Below are 13,032 nucleotides of genomic sequence, written 5' to 3' on the forward strand. Positions count from 1 at the left end.
CAAACGTATCGCAATGACTTTTACAAATGTCGAAAAGGTAGATATGCTTATTGCGTACATTATGTGCGATAAAAATTCAGTAACTGGAACAGAAATATATTATAACCAATACTGTAATCGTGCATAACCACTGTGAACGCGTGCACTTTAGAAAAGTGTAACAGAAAATATAAGAAAGTATTCGTTTTAACAAACTAATTGTAAGAAAAATTGTACCGTATAAAGTGAGTTATACAAAAATTTATAAATACAGTTGTTGTACAGTTGCAAGCACTGGAGGATATTTGATGTTTCTATGCTTCTAAATTTTGTAATTTGTAACACTCGAAATTACTGAATTAAAAATTTTGAAAATTTGAAAATATGAAAATTTGGGATTTCTGTATTTCTAAATTTGGTGTTTCTATATTTTTAAATTTCCAAATTTATAAATCTACAAATTGCTAAATCGGAAAATTTGAAAGTTAAATAATTTGTAAATAGAAAAATTTGATATTTCCCACACTTTATCCCTGTCCGCACTGTGCACCCATTACTGGTGAGCTCTTTAGCAGGCACGTGGTTTGCCTGTCACTGTCACGTATCATATTTTTTACCTTCGCTAAAAATAAACAAGATATTTATGTTACTTAAGTTGAATAAGATATCCTGTATAATACTCCTACTAGTTAATATTATGTATTTAATGATTACAGCGACTTCGACAGTTTAGACAAGAATGATGTATACGGGAACAACGATTTGGCCTTCAAAATAGCGGAACAGCATCTTGGAATTCCGGCACTTCTAGATGCTGAAGACATGGCCTCTTGTTCTGTACCTGATCGATTGTCCATCCTTACTTATCTCTCACAGTTCTATCAAACATTCGGTGGTAAATATACGAAAACAAGTTTCTATTTATTTTATAATGCACTGTAAATATTTAGTAACATACATTTACTTATACGAAATTAACACGTATTTATATGAAATCACGGACATCAAAATATATGGACAGAGTCCAATATGCACAAAGGAAGAAAGATAAAATTGTAGCTTTCCGATTAGTTGTGTTACATTCTCATCTGCAAATATTGCTGAACTTGTAGAAAAGGCGCTCCCTCTACGATTTCGATAATTTTTTTTAAATGTTATAAAATTCGATAATTTAAGCAACTTCTTTCCTTTAACATATATGTCGGACTTGGTTAGTTTTGGAAATATTTGTTAAAATATAGTGTCACTGCTACAGTGAATTCTACCTTTACATATGCGGCTGTAGCAGCGTATGTGACCGTCACTTGCTTACTGTTGTGTAAACAGCAGTGCACTGGACTCAGCAACCCCCTATATAACAGACGAACTTAAAAATCATACTTAAATCATTCCAATAATTTTGAATTGCATAATCGACGGCCTAATGGCGATCGCAATATTAATTTAACCTAACCTAACCTAATGTAGACGAATAAGAGAAAATGGTTGATCAAAATGTGGATTTCTATAATATATTCATGTAGGAGAATTTGGTATTTGCCTCGCCTTTTATTTAAAATCAACTCGAGCTTGGAATCTAGGAGTAAACCGTCACCTGTAGTACATACATAAATAACGAAGGTGAAACGTCGCGAGCGTGATACGGCGCGCGACGTACAAAATATAAAAAGAAAAGAAATTAAATTGATATTTATTTATATTATTATTTCTTTTTACTTTCTGGGTGATTAATACGCGGTTGAGAACGGTATTATCGCTGCCACCAGTCCCAATCGTGTTCGACGATGTTAAGTCGGTACCAATTGGAACAATTTAAAAGAATCGAAAATTTAAAGTAAGATCCTGGATTATTTATTGAGTCCCGTACGGGCCCCTCGTGCGAATTTGTGCGAGGATGGTAGGCGTGAACGTATAGGAAGGAAGTGTGTGTGAACCAAAACATGAATTTAAACTAGTTATGTGTAACAAAAAGTATAATTTCAAAAAGGAAAAGCATAACAATAAAATGGTTTGGTTAACAGAAAGTACGAGCTGTTGGAAATACAGAAAAATGAAATATGTATATATATTAACAAGAAAAGTAATTTATGCAATTTTGAAATGATTCAGGCGACGATTTCGGTGAACAGTTAGTATATGATGAGAGGAAACAGTCCCAGGGGGAAAACTACCAAGACCAACGGTCTCGTGGGCCGCCTCTCCTTATTATAAACGAAATTGTTATTAAAAATGCTAAATATCTTCGATACCTTAAACACGATGTTGAACGGAACGATCTAGTGGGAAATTTCCAGAACACGCGGTTTCAAGATCGCCCGTTTTGCCTCACTAAATCCAGATTCGTCGTATTGAGCAAAATGAAATAAATAACTTACCAAGCTCGATGTTAAGTCATACACGATTATATAAAATTTGTGTGATAAGCGCTGTTAGCTGGGTTGTCTGGAAATCTGGAAGGCGAAGAAAAGATGAGAACTTGATTCACGCACTACGCGTTCGGCCTTTTCGTTACGGTATTATTGTTACGGAAACGATACGAAATTATATACGAAAACAACGCGGCACGGAAAAAGAAAAGATTATTAATTAACGATCGATTTAAAAGCGAAAGAGAAAAAGATAGATATTGAAAAGTGTGAAATGAATTTAACGTATTCGTATGAGTCCTTGCCACGACAATCGCGAATTGAAACACTCTCGACACTCTGTCTCGTTACACGGAGGAACTTTGCCGAGCAATCTAATTACACGATCCCGTAGACAACTCTACGCGAACACGGGCTCCCCGTCACGTACCTTACGATTTTTCGACGAAGAGTGATTTGCCTCAGTCAAGCGATCGTGTCTCAGGGTTCGACCCGCGATCATGGGCCCAAAGTGGGGACATCATTTGGCAAATCAGGGTACGTGTCGAAGGGGAAGGCCCGCACGTATTGGTTTTATTTAGGGGCGTTTCCCGAGTTCTCATCCCTCCTTGACCTTACTTCCGACTCTGTCTATCGTTGACTATCCTGCTTTTTACCCCTCTAACGCTATTCGAATTCCATGCGTCGCAGTTCTAAACTTCTGGAATATTCGAAATCTATTACGACTTTATTTGTTTGAATTTATTAATCAAAGAGGCTCTTATAAATGATATTTTCGGTATTGAAGAAGATCTAGCTTTCTTAATAGATGTTTAACTTCCTATATTGAACAACTACTAAATGAATAATATTAAATTATTCCGTTCTTATTTGCGTTTCGGCGGTTTACGAAAAAGGCAATAGATATTTGTAATTATTATCGAATCGCGGATGTATGCAAATACGTTGCTGCATTTAATTGTCATTAGTTCCGCGTGCATCAATTTTTAATGATTTACGTATTTTCTAAACGTTCTACGTTTAACGTTTAGCTGTAGTTCGTTGTCGATGTTTATTGCCTTGGTCGACCTTCGTCACGAACGTTCTTGAACGTCGGTCGACAAATTTCAAACTTCAGTGGTTGTCACGCAAACCTTCGCATTCCATAGTCATTCAAACAATTTCATTCCGTTCTCCATACTAATTGTTTCGTTCTTAATTGCACTCATTCCTTGTGGAAAGGTCGGCTGACGCATGCCTTGCAGGTAGGAGAGGTATCTCGCTAGTAGGGTAGAACAAGAATTTTCTTTGTACGGCGCGGTTAACTGGGAAATTTCCAAGTGCGTCGCACTGCTTAAAGGGGTAGACACGGCACGTGACCTCTCCGATTCGGGACGTCGGTATTACAGCAGTTTTTTCGTTGGGCCTGGCGGAGCCACTTGCGTGGTCCTTTGCGAACTTTAAAGGTTTAATTCTCAGCTAGCGTGCGCGCAACACGATCTAGGAAGGCAACAGCGCCTCAAGTATTTTTACAAACACATTCACACGCTCATCTCGCCAGAGGCATCGCGACGATCCGCCTGAAGAACTAAAGCGAAACATTGGCGCGTGGTTATAGTGAGATGTAGGGTGATCATGCTATCCTTCTTTCAACCTAAATGATAGATTTGTCCCGCTCCGGTAAATTCTCCCTGACCAAACGCGTGGATTTTATATAGCGCACCGTAGCATCCCTCGCTGCTGAAAAATATATGCCTACTCTGAAGAACCGAAGGAACGTGCTATCTGAGAATAATTTTTAGAAAAAGTTATTAACTTTTTCAAATAAATGTTTCTTAATTAATAAAAGTATACAGGATACGTCATGCAATTGGGACGGGTTATGTCTTGAATTTGGTAAGAGATAGGAAAAAGCTGTTTATGTAAATGTTCAATGGTATGATAATGTCTATTTTTCTGTGATTTCATTTTCTTCGTGAATGCAACGATGCACTCAAAAAATGCAAATCCACTTTTTATTTAAATGGAATTGCATATTTTTTTTAGTTGTGTCAACTCCTTGAAACATTCTGCATAAAAAAGTAACATGGTACTATTAGAACTAATAAATGGAGGGACCTCGCGTCTATACAGTAAAAGTTGAATATATGCAACAGAGATTGGGGCCCAGACGTTGCATGTATCCAGCCGAGGTGTCGAAACTCGGATTACATGCGATGGCCAGCCAAGCGTGAACGTAGAAAGGGACAGACAGTGGAGGAGAGAGAGAGAGCTTCAATGATCAAAGGAAAGAATCGAAACGTATCGGTGTGACTAATACTAATTCAATTATAAAACCTTTTTATTTTTGACTATTTTTTACTGAAACTTGTACTAGCGCATTGGTGAAATTTTTCTGATTAAAATTATACCAAACACGATATAGTTTGAATGGGACGGGGTTTGTTATGGGGCGCTGTGAAAAATCCAGGCGGACGGCAGTCAAAACTTACAATTAGCGAAAAGGGACAGTCTCAACATTCAGAATGAGAGAAGGACAGCATGACTGTAGTGCGTCTCACTCAGCGTTCGGGCGTTGTTGCCTTTTTCACTTGCCTTCAGAGCACAGTTCGAGTGACGTAATCAATTTAACGCTTGATTCTGGCTACGATTCCAGATCGGCAACCTTTCTACTTAGACGCCACCTTATAACTACTAGCTGAACTAAATTTGTCACGTGACTCGCTCTGTATTATCCAGATCAGGCATGGGCAAATTTTGCTCATTCGAGCGCGCTCCCGATTCCTCGCGAGCGGCCGCGAGCTACAGTTGCATCGTCGATCGAGGAGAAGGCGTTTGTTCTACTTAGTCGTTCGCTATTCCATGTAGTGGGGATAGCGCTTGGAAGAGGTGGGGTACATGTGCATCTCACCGTAACTAAACAAAAGAACGCAACGTCGAGAGATTTGAGGAGTGGGGCATAAGCCTTGTCTGTTTCATTTCGCGTAGCCTTCCTCTCCTGCGGCTCGCGAGACGCTCGTGAGCGCCGACGAGCGCTCGTGCTCGTTTTACTACTTGCTGCCCATGCCTGATCGAGATAATGGCAGAACTCGTCTGTGGGAATGCTTTTACGGGAATACACTTTTCGTCCTTATATGAGAAGATTTTGATCTAAATAAGAGTTCATTCGAAAGAGGAAGGTTCAATGCAGGGCGATCTGGTCACCGTTTGAGTCACAGAACTGTTTTAGTGACCTAAAAAATACTTGGAATCTGCGGATGTATTTTGTTGATTCTTCCTCTACTTTGGACACTCATATTATTAAATATCGACACAATCTCGTTGAACAGTGACCAGACCGCCCTGCATTGAACCTTCCTCTTTCGAATGAGCCCTCACCCATTCCCAAATCTTCTCATATAAGGATGAAAAGTGTATTCCCGTAAACCCCTTTTTAGGCCCATTTTTGCCGGTAATGTCTCCTTAAGGGGGTAGACACGGGTAATGCAGCGAGGTGACATTACCGGCAAAAATGAGCCTAAAAAGGGGTCCGGGATTTTTCGTTTTTCGTCCTTATATGAGAATATTTGAGGCTGGGAGAGGGGTTATTCGAAAGAGGAAGGTGCAATACAGCGCGCTTTGGTCATGATTCAACGAGATTTTGTTAATATCTAATAATATGAGCTCAAAGTAGAGAAAAAATCTAGAAAATACATCCGCAGAATCCAAGGTATTTTTAGGTCACTAAAAGAGTTTTGTGACTCAAACGATGAGTTGACCGCCCTGCATTGAACCTTTCTCTCTCGAATGAGCCCTTATTTAGCTCAAGATCTTCTCATATAAGGACGAATAACCGATTCCCGTGATTGCATGCCCACAGACGAGTTCCGCCATTATCTGGATAATACAGAGCATATCACGTGACAAATTTAGTTCAGCTAATAGTTATAAGGTGGCGTCTAAGTAGAAAGGCTGCCGATTTGGAATCGTAGCCAGAATCAGGCATTAGCTTGATTACGTCACTCGAACTGTGCTGCGAAGGCAAGCGAAAAAGGCAACAACGCCCGAACGCTGAGTGAGACGCACTACAGTCATGCTGTCCTTCTCTCATTCTGAACGTTGAGATTGTCCCTTTTCGCTAATCGTAAGTTTTGACTGCCGCACACCTGGATTTTTCACAACGCCCCATTCAAACTATATCGCGTTTGATATTATTTTAATCAGAAAAATTTCACCAATGTGCTAGTAAAAGTTTCAGTAAAAAAAAGTCAAAAATAAAAAAGTTTTATAATTGAATTAGTATTAGTCACACCAATATGTTTCGGCTCTTTCCTTTGATCATTGAACCTCTCTCTCTCCTCCACTGTCTGTTCCTTTCTACGTTCACGATTGGCTGGTTATTGCGTATAACGTGAGATTTGATACCTCGGCTAGATATATGCAACGTCTGGATCCCAATCTCTGTTGCATATGTCCAGCTTTTACTGTATTGCGGAATATTACATGCATAGAACCACAAATCTTTGGAGAAAATGGTATAGCCGGATAAGGGGGTGAAATGTGCCTTTGGACCAAATTGATCAATGAACATATCAATTAATAGACAGTTCAAAGAAAATCATTTGTGCCAAGCATGAAGCCGCTACCCTTGCTTGAAGGGTAGTTACAGGACGAAAAATGTTGAAAAAAATCAGGGATATTCTGCTCTATGACCTACGTGTTTTTGAATTTTTTAAAAATATTTGAAAGTTTAAAAATATTTCTTTTTAGTAGAAATTATCAAATGACAACGTTTATATTTTTACAGTATTTGTGTCTTGTTATGAGGCTACCCTTCCGTATAGAACATCACTCCGATCCGGTCGAAAATGGTGTCAATCGATAGATCTCGGTTAACGGAGTCAAATGCAACAGTTTTTAATGTGCGGAGATCACCCGGTAATTAAATAAAGGCAATTAAAAATAATCGCCGTCTTCGGCACAGTAGGACTACTCTTCCGTCTGTTGGAACGCTAGGCAGTAGCGGTCTCGAGGTCCAAATTTAGGTCAAGTGTATGCAAAATTGGAACTTAAGACATGCAATCAACTTGGACCGGAAGTCGGGTCGCAATAGAAGTGGTTAGATTAGGTTAGATGGTATGGGGAGGGGGTGCAGGGGGATGGTATGGGGGGCCCTAAATCTCGAGTTCTTAAAAAAATTTAAATCGTTTTATCCTACTTATCAAAAGTGCAAAAATGCGTTAAAGGGAAATGCCATCGGAATACACGTTACCAGATTTTCAAATGGGTCTACATTTCGCCTTCACGAATATTCACGTAAGGAAAATATGAGAAACATACTAAAGATGATCAAATCTTATCTGGTTAAGTTAGATTAGATTTAGGTTTGATGTAAATGACGACATTGTGCATTAATATTTATTCAGTGATTCTGCTGCTTTTGAATAAATTGTAAAACATCATTGAAGAAATAAATGAAATGAAAAATATATATATATATAAAGAATGATATAAACAGAATTACAAAGAAAGATATACAAAAGATATAGAAATAATGATATACATATACAGAAGATAAAGAAATAAACATATATAATGCTTTCTCTTCTGGGAGGTTTTGGGGTGGAAAATGAACTTCGCTGAGTTTCACTGTAAAACGAGTTTTATTCGTTTGTTAAAATTTCTACTTATTATTGTATCGTTGCCGATCTCTTACCTGTAAAATGAGAAACGAATTAAAGCTTCTTCCCTATCTTTTCTTCTAGCTTCTCCGTTATTTGCGAACTAATTAACCTCTCCGTTATTCGCGAACAAATTATCTTTTTACTTGGGTTGTTCCCAGCACGTGTCCTTTTCCTAATAATTTCTAATTCTCTTATCTTTGTTCGCGATCTTCTTTACCGGCGGGTTACGCGGCAAATTTTGAGCGTGGTCTTTATAAAGTGGTGCTTATGCTATTTTCCACATATATACAAAAACTATACAAATTATACGGGAAACGAGAATTGTATAGCACGTAGAAGGTCTTCAAATGTATCAATACCGCGTATGTGACAGTTGCGGTGCCAGAGAAACTCGAGGTGGCGCTCAGCGAAGATCTCCTCACGAATGCCACTTTTATTCAAATGTTGTTTTCAGAAGTGCCACGAACACTCAATATTTTGTGTATGAATATCTGGATTATCTTTACAAAACAAAGTTGAGCATCTACATATGTATGTACTAATTTACTTACCTACTTACCTGGCGCGACAAAGTTATAAGCATATACTACTACGTGATGCTCGTAACCCTCACCAATATTCTTAAGTTGGCGGTAGGTACGCCAGTCGTCCGTCATAATGGTGGTTCCCAGGGCCACGTACTCCTGAATGATGGGGAGCAGCTTGGCAGCGTCGCGCCTGTTGTCCGGGATCACCTTTACTCTATACTTGGCCTGATCACCACACTCGATCATTCCAAGAACCCAATGCCCGGGAACCACGCTTCCCCGATTGTATTTCCGGACGCCTACCTTCGCCTCATCGATTTCCACGATTTTGCCTGTATTCAAAGGTCAGTTAGGTTTGAAATATGTTGGAAGGAGACTTACCATGTCCACCGATTTGGCCCTCCTGGAGGTAGTTCCGTTCCATTGCATCCGCAATTACTTTGCGACAATATTGGCGCCAGTCAGCAATGGTTTCAGACGAAGTGCCCTCTTCGCCAGATATACTCGACGTTTCGATAATTGTCTGCTCGGCCGTAAAATTTCGAGCAAAGCAGTACGTGAGGGCAATCGCTTTTTCCATGGGCGCCTTTGCGCCCTCAAACCATGTGCCTTTAGCAATGGATATGTTTCTATTACATTTTCTGCAATAAAAACTGCCGAGTCCGTGATGGTCTCTCACCGCCATCAGAGTACGGTGGCGTTGGCATTTCTTTTTCAGGGTAATGAGCCCTTTTTCAGTTGCCCACTGCCGTTTATTTGCAGCTGTGACCTCGTCGAGCTCTTTGGCGAGCCGACGGAGATTGTACGGGTGTGGTTGATTTTCTGCCATGACGCAATGATTCTTAAAACTAAGGAAAATGAGCAAACACGACCGTTTACTTGACTGCTTCGAGGGCGACTGAGATGGAAGTTGTTTTGTCAACACTCTGCTCCTTCACTGCCTATGTGAACCGGTGCTAGGTTTTTTTTTGTGAATTCGCGCTAGCGTTCCAACAGACGGAAGAGTAGTCCTACTGTGCCGAAGACGGCGATTATTTTTAATTTCCTTTATTTAATTAACGGGTGATCTCCGCACATTAAAACCTGTTGAATTTGACTCTGTTAACCGAGATCTATCGATTGACACCACTTCCGACCCGATCGGAGTACTCTGGCTCATACGGAACGGTAGACCGGTGATTATTATTAATTGACTTTATTTAATTAACGGGTGATCTCCTCATATTAAAACCTGTTGCATTCGACTACGTTAACCGAGATCTATCGATTGACACCATTTTCGACCCGATCGGAGTGATGTCCTATACGGAAGTGTACCCTGTTATGGTTATTAATCTATAATTTTTTTTGATTTTTTAAAGTGGGGGAACATAGTTGAAAAAATTAAAAACCGAATTTTTCGCTGTTTTTTGTCTGTTAGAGTTACTTATTCGGCGAATTTTCGTCTGTTCTTTATCAAATACATGGTATATACACTGTTCAGTGTTTTTACATGCAGTGGAATAGAATAGGAATTAAAAAAACTAAATAAACCTAATTGATAAAAGTACGTTACGTGGGTTATATTTCAAAAGATTAAAGGTATTTTTAACGGCGTCGTTGGTCCAATGGTAAAGCATCTGACTGCTTTGATTGGATTAATTGGATTTTTCCGAAAGGCTGATTTTCCAATCAGCGTGTCCCCTCAGTACCGAGTCCGCCCTTCCTTACGCCTTTAGCGTGATTTCGTTCAGATGAGGGTGAGTGATACCTGAGGTACCGGAGGACCTCTAAAGTTCGACAACGCCGGGGTTTTTCCATCCAGGTTGGCCTTCGAAGGCCCCGTACCGTTAGACGGCCGCTGTCGAATTACCCTTCGGAAAGACTCAATTTATGACATGTTTTAGCCATTGAGGCCGAAACGAAAATAAAACTCTAACTCCATTATTGAAAAAAGGGAAACTACTATTGCCGGCAATATTACAAGGTTCACTCAAAAATAGCTCTACCGTCGCGAAACCATCATAAATTAACTTTCGAAATCCTCGTACCGCGTGTTCCTCGGAACGGAACAGAAGCAAATATGAAAAAACGGATTACACTACAACAACAACTGTTAAATAACAGTTTATTATTTATCCATGTACACAAATGGTTTTTCAATTTTCGAATTCACGAAAATCGACTTTTGATCACTGAAAGCCGTTTTGTCGCAATGTGCGGCGTACATATGTCCAACAATATTCTTTCGTGAATATCTCGCAAACTAATCGAGTTCGACATATAGCTTAGAGGAAAAAAGTTGTTTAAAATAACGAATTTTACAACATATTTGAAAATCATTGAAATCGGAGGGAGAGTACTTTTTCTACAAGATCACCCGGAAGTCTACTGTATAATGAGATTCACAAAATAATGGATATAATGTAAAATGTTTCTATTGTTATTCACTGAACTCGTTTGAAATTATTTTTATATTGTACACTTTAAGTTGTTTTCTTACTTATCTGACTCCCCTTTCATTAAGTGTTATTTTCTTTATCTGAAAAAGATAAAATGTATACGCAACTATATAAATACACTCCATTGTCAGTTTTTCTGTGTTACTTTTCGCATCAAAGTTACAGTGATAAAAGGTGATCTGATACAGTTGCGCTTTTAGTACAGTGTAGAACACGATAAGCTCGCCTAGGGAAAATAGATTTAAAAATATTAATTAAATTTTTTAATTTAAATTCTGAAATTTGTAAGTTTAAAAGCTCGACATCAAAATTTTGAAATTTTGAAACTTAAAATTTGGAGTTTTGCACTTTTTATCCGACTACGAAAAGGAGGAGGATACTCAATTCGATCAGTATATTTTTTTTTTTTTCCTGGTTTTGTTCACCGATTACTCCGAGATGAATGAAGTGTTACGTATCCGTCTTGGAAATTTCCTTATATGGTGTTACAAACCCTTCTCAAGAAATTTCCTTATATGGAATCGGATGTGTGCACCCGACACCAACCGTCTTCTAGAAAATTCGAGACCAACGCAAAGCAAGGGCGCGGTCCTACGGGTCACGTAGAGTCAGTCCCCACCACTCTTTTTACTCTAGTTTTTGAGTATAAAAAGGGTGGCGACAAGGGCACCTCGGGTCTAGTTGAAGTCTAGAATCAGTTCGATACACGTCAGTACGTTCTTTTTCGGATAATCTCTGCAACGAGGAAACTCTGCGAGATCGGGTATTCAAGTCCCTTTCAAGCACTCACAGTAACTATACAGTACGTTGTCGGCTGTTAAGCATTATTATAATCGTTGTAATCCGCCCCCGTTTGCTCGTGTTCGTGAAAACCGAGAAGGATTAGATTCTTGCTTCGCGGAATCGAAACTAAACTTATTTTATTCAACTCATTTCAAACGTGCAACTTAGAGTTCAATTCATTGAATACCGCGACAATTACACACAACAATTGTAAGGTCCGGAATCGAGAATAAACTCATACTAGTTTAATTTGCATACTATTGTACAATTATATTTACTGTCCAGAAACCCACTAAGGTGTACCTTTACCGCTCGAGGTACATCAATCAAGTTACGAGACCTAATACTAACGCTTCCTGCGGCTCCCTACGTTAGCCATACGTAGGTTCGTCCGCATATCATTCTCCTGAGGCTCCCTACGTTAGCCATACGTAGGTTCGTCCTCCACTCTACACCTTTCCTGTGGCTCCCTACGTTAGCCATACGTAGGTTCGTCCACCATAGCCAACCTCCTGGAGCTCCCTACGTTAGCCATACGTAGGTTCGTCTCCACGTCTTCTTCCTTAGGCTCCCAGTGTTAATAACAACACTGGTCAAGCCATTAACAATTACCATATACCTAAATTAAGCCCCGGCTACGCAGCCGCCCCCTCCGGCTCGTAACAGAAGCAATCGGAATGAAATCTTTTGCGTCCTGTAGGATATGTCTTCCGATTGGTCCCGTTATAAAAACATTTCGCATTTTTTTATTCCGAACGGTTTTTATTGCAAAAAAACGGGAAGTTTCAAATCTCAACATAGAATGACTTCAATGATCTTTTAATATATTGTCGGGGGCACGATTCTGAACATCTTTTTCATTATGCACAATTCACGGAAACCTTTAGTTTTCGAGATATTCGTGAAAAACTATTGTTATTTTTTCTGCCTTTGTTCGCCGATTATTCCGAGACGGATGGACCAATTGGAACGAAACCTTTTGCATCTTCTAAAGTATGTCTCCCGATTGGTCCCGTTAAAAAAAATTTCTATATTTTTTCATTCCGAACGGTTTTTAACCGACTTCGAAAAGGAGGAGGTTACTCAATTCGATCAGTATGTATGTTTTTTTTTTTTTTTTTTTTTTTTTTTTTTTTTTTTGTGTGTGTTCACCGATTACTCCGAGATGGGTGTACCAATCGGAATGAAACCTTTTACATCTTGTAGGGTATGTCTTCCGGTTGGTCCCATTGAAAAAAAATTTTTCATTTTTTCATTGTTATTGTAAAATACAGGAAGTTTTTAATGTCAAAAT

The 13,032-nt window shown here is 39.1% G+C and overlaps 1 protein-coding gene across 4 annotated transcripts in view; it reads left to right on the top strand.

Moving 5' to 3' along the window:
* The window catches only part of LOC114881243 (MICAL-like protein 1), a 181,146-nt gene that overhangs the window by 77,495 nt on the left and 90,619 nt on the right, over positions 1-13,032 (top strand). For 2 of the 4 annotated variants that reach the window (XM_046287273.1, XM_046287274.1), the window contains exon 3: positions 696-874. In XM_046287273.1, the coding sequence (XP_046143229.1) occupies positions 696-874 (179 nt within the window). Of the gene's footprint in view, positions 1-135; positions 225-695; positions 875-13,032 lie in introns of those variants that run through there. The other 2 variants (XM_046287276.1, XM_046287275.1) reach the window with 2 other exon arrangements.

Source organism: Osmia bicornis, chromosome 1, assembly GCF_907164935.1.
Source record: "Osmia bicornis bicornis chromosome 1, iOsmBic2.1, whole genome shotgun sequence".
In the NCBI taxonomy this organism is placed as follows: domain Eukaryota; kingdom Metazoa; phylum Arthropoda; class Insecta; order Hymenoptera; family Megachilidae; genus Osmia; species Osmia bicornis.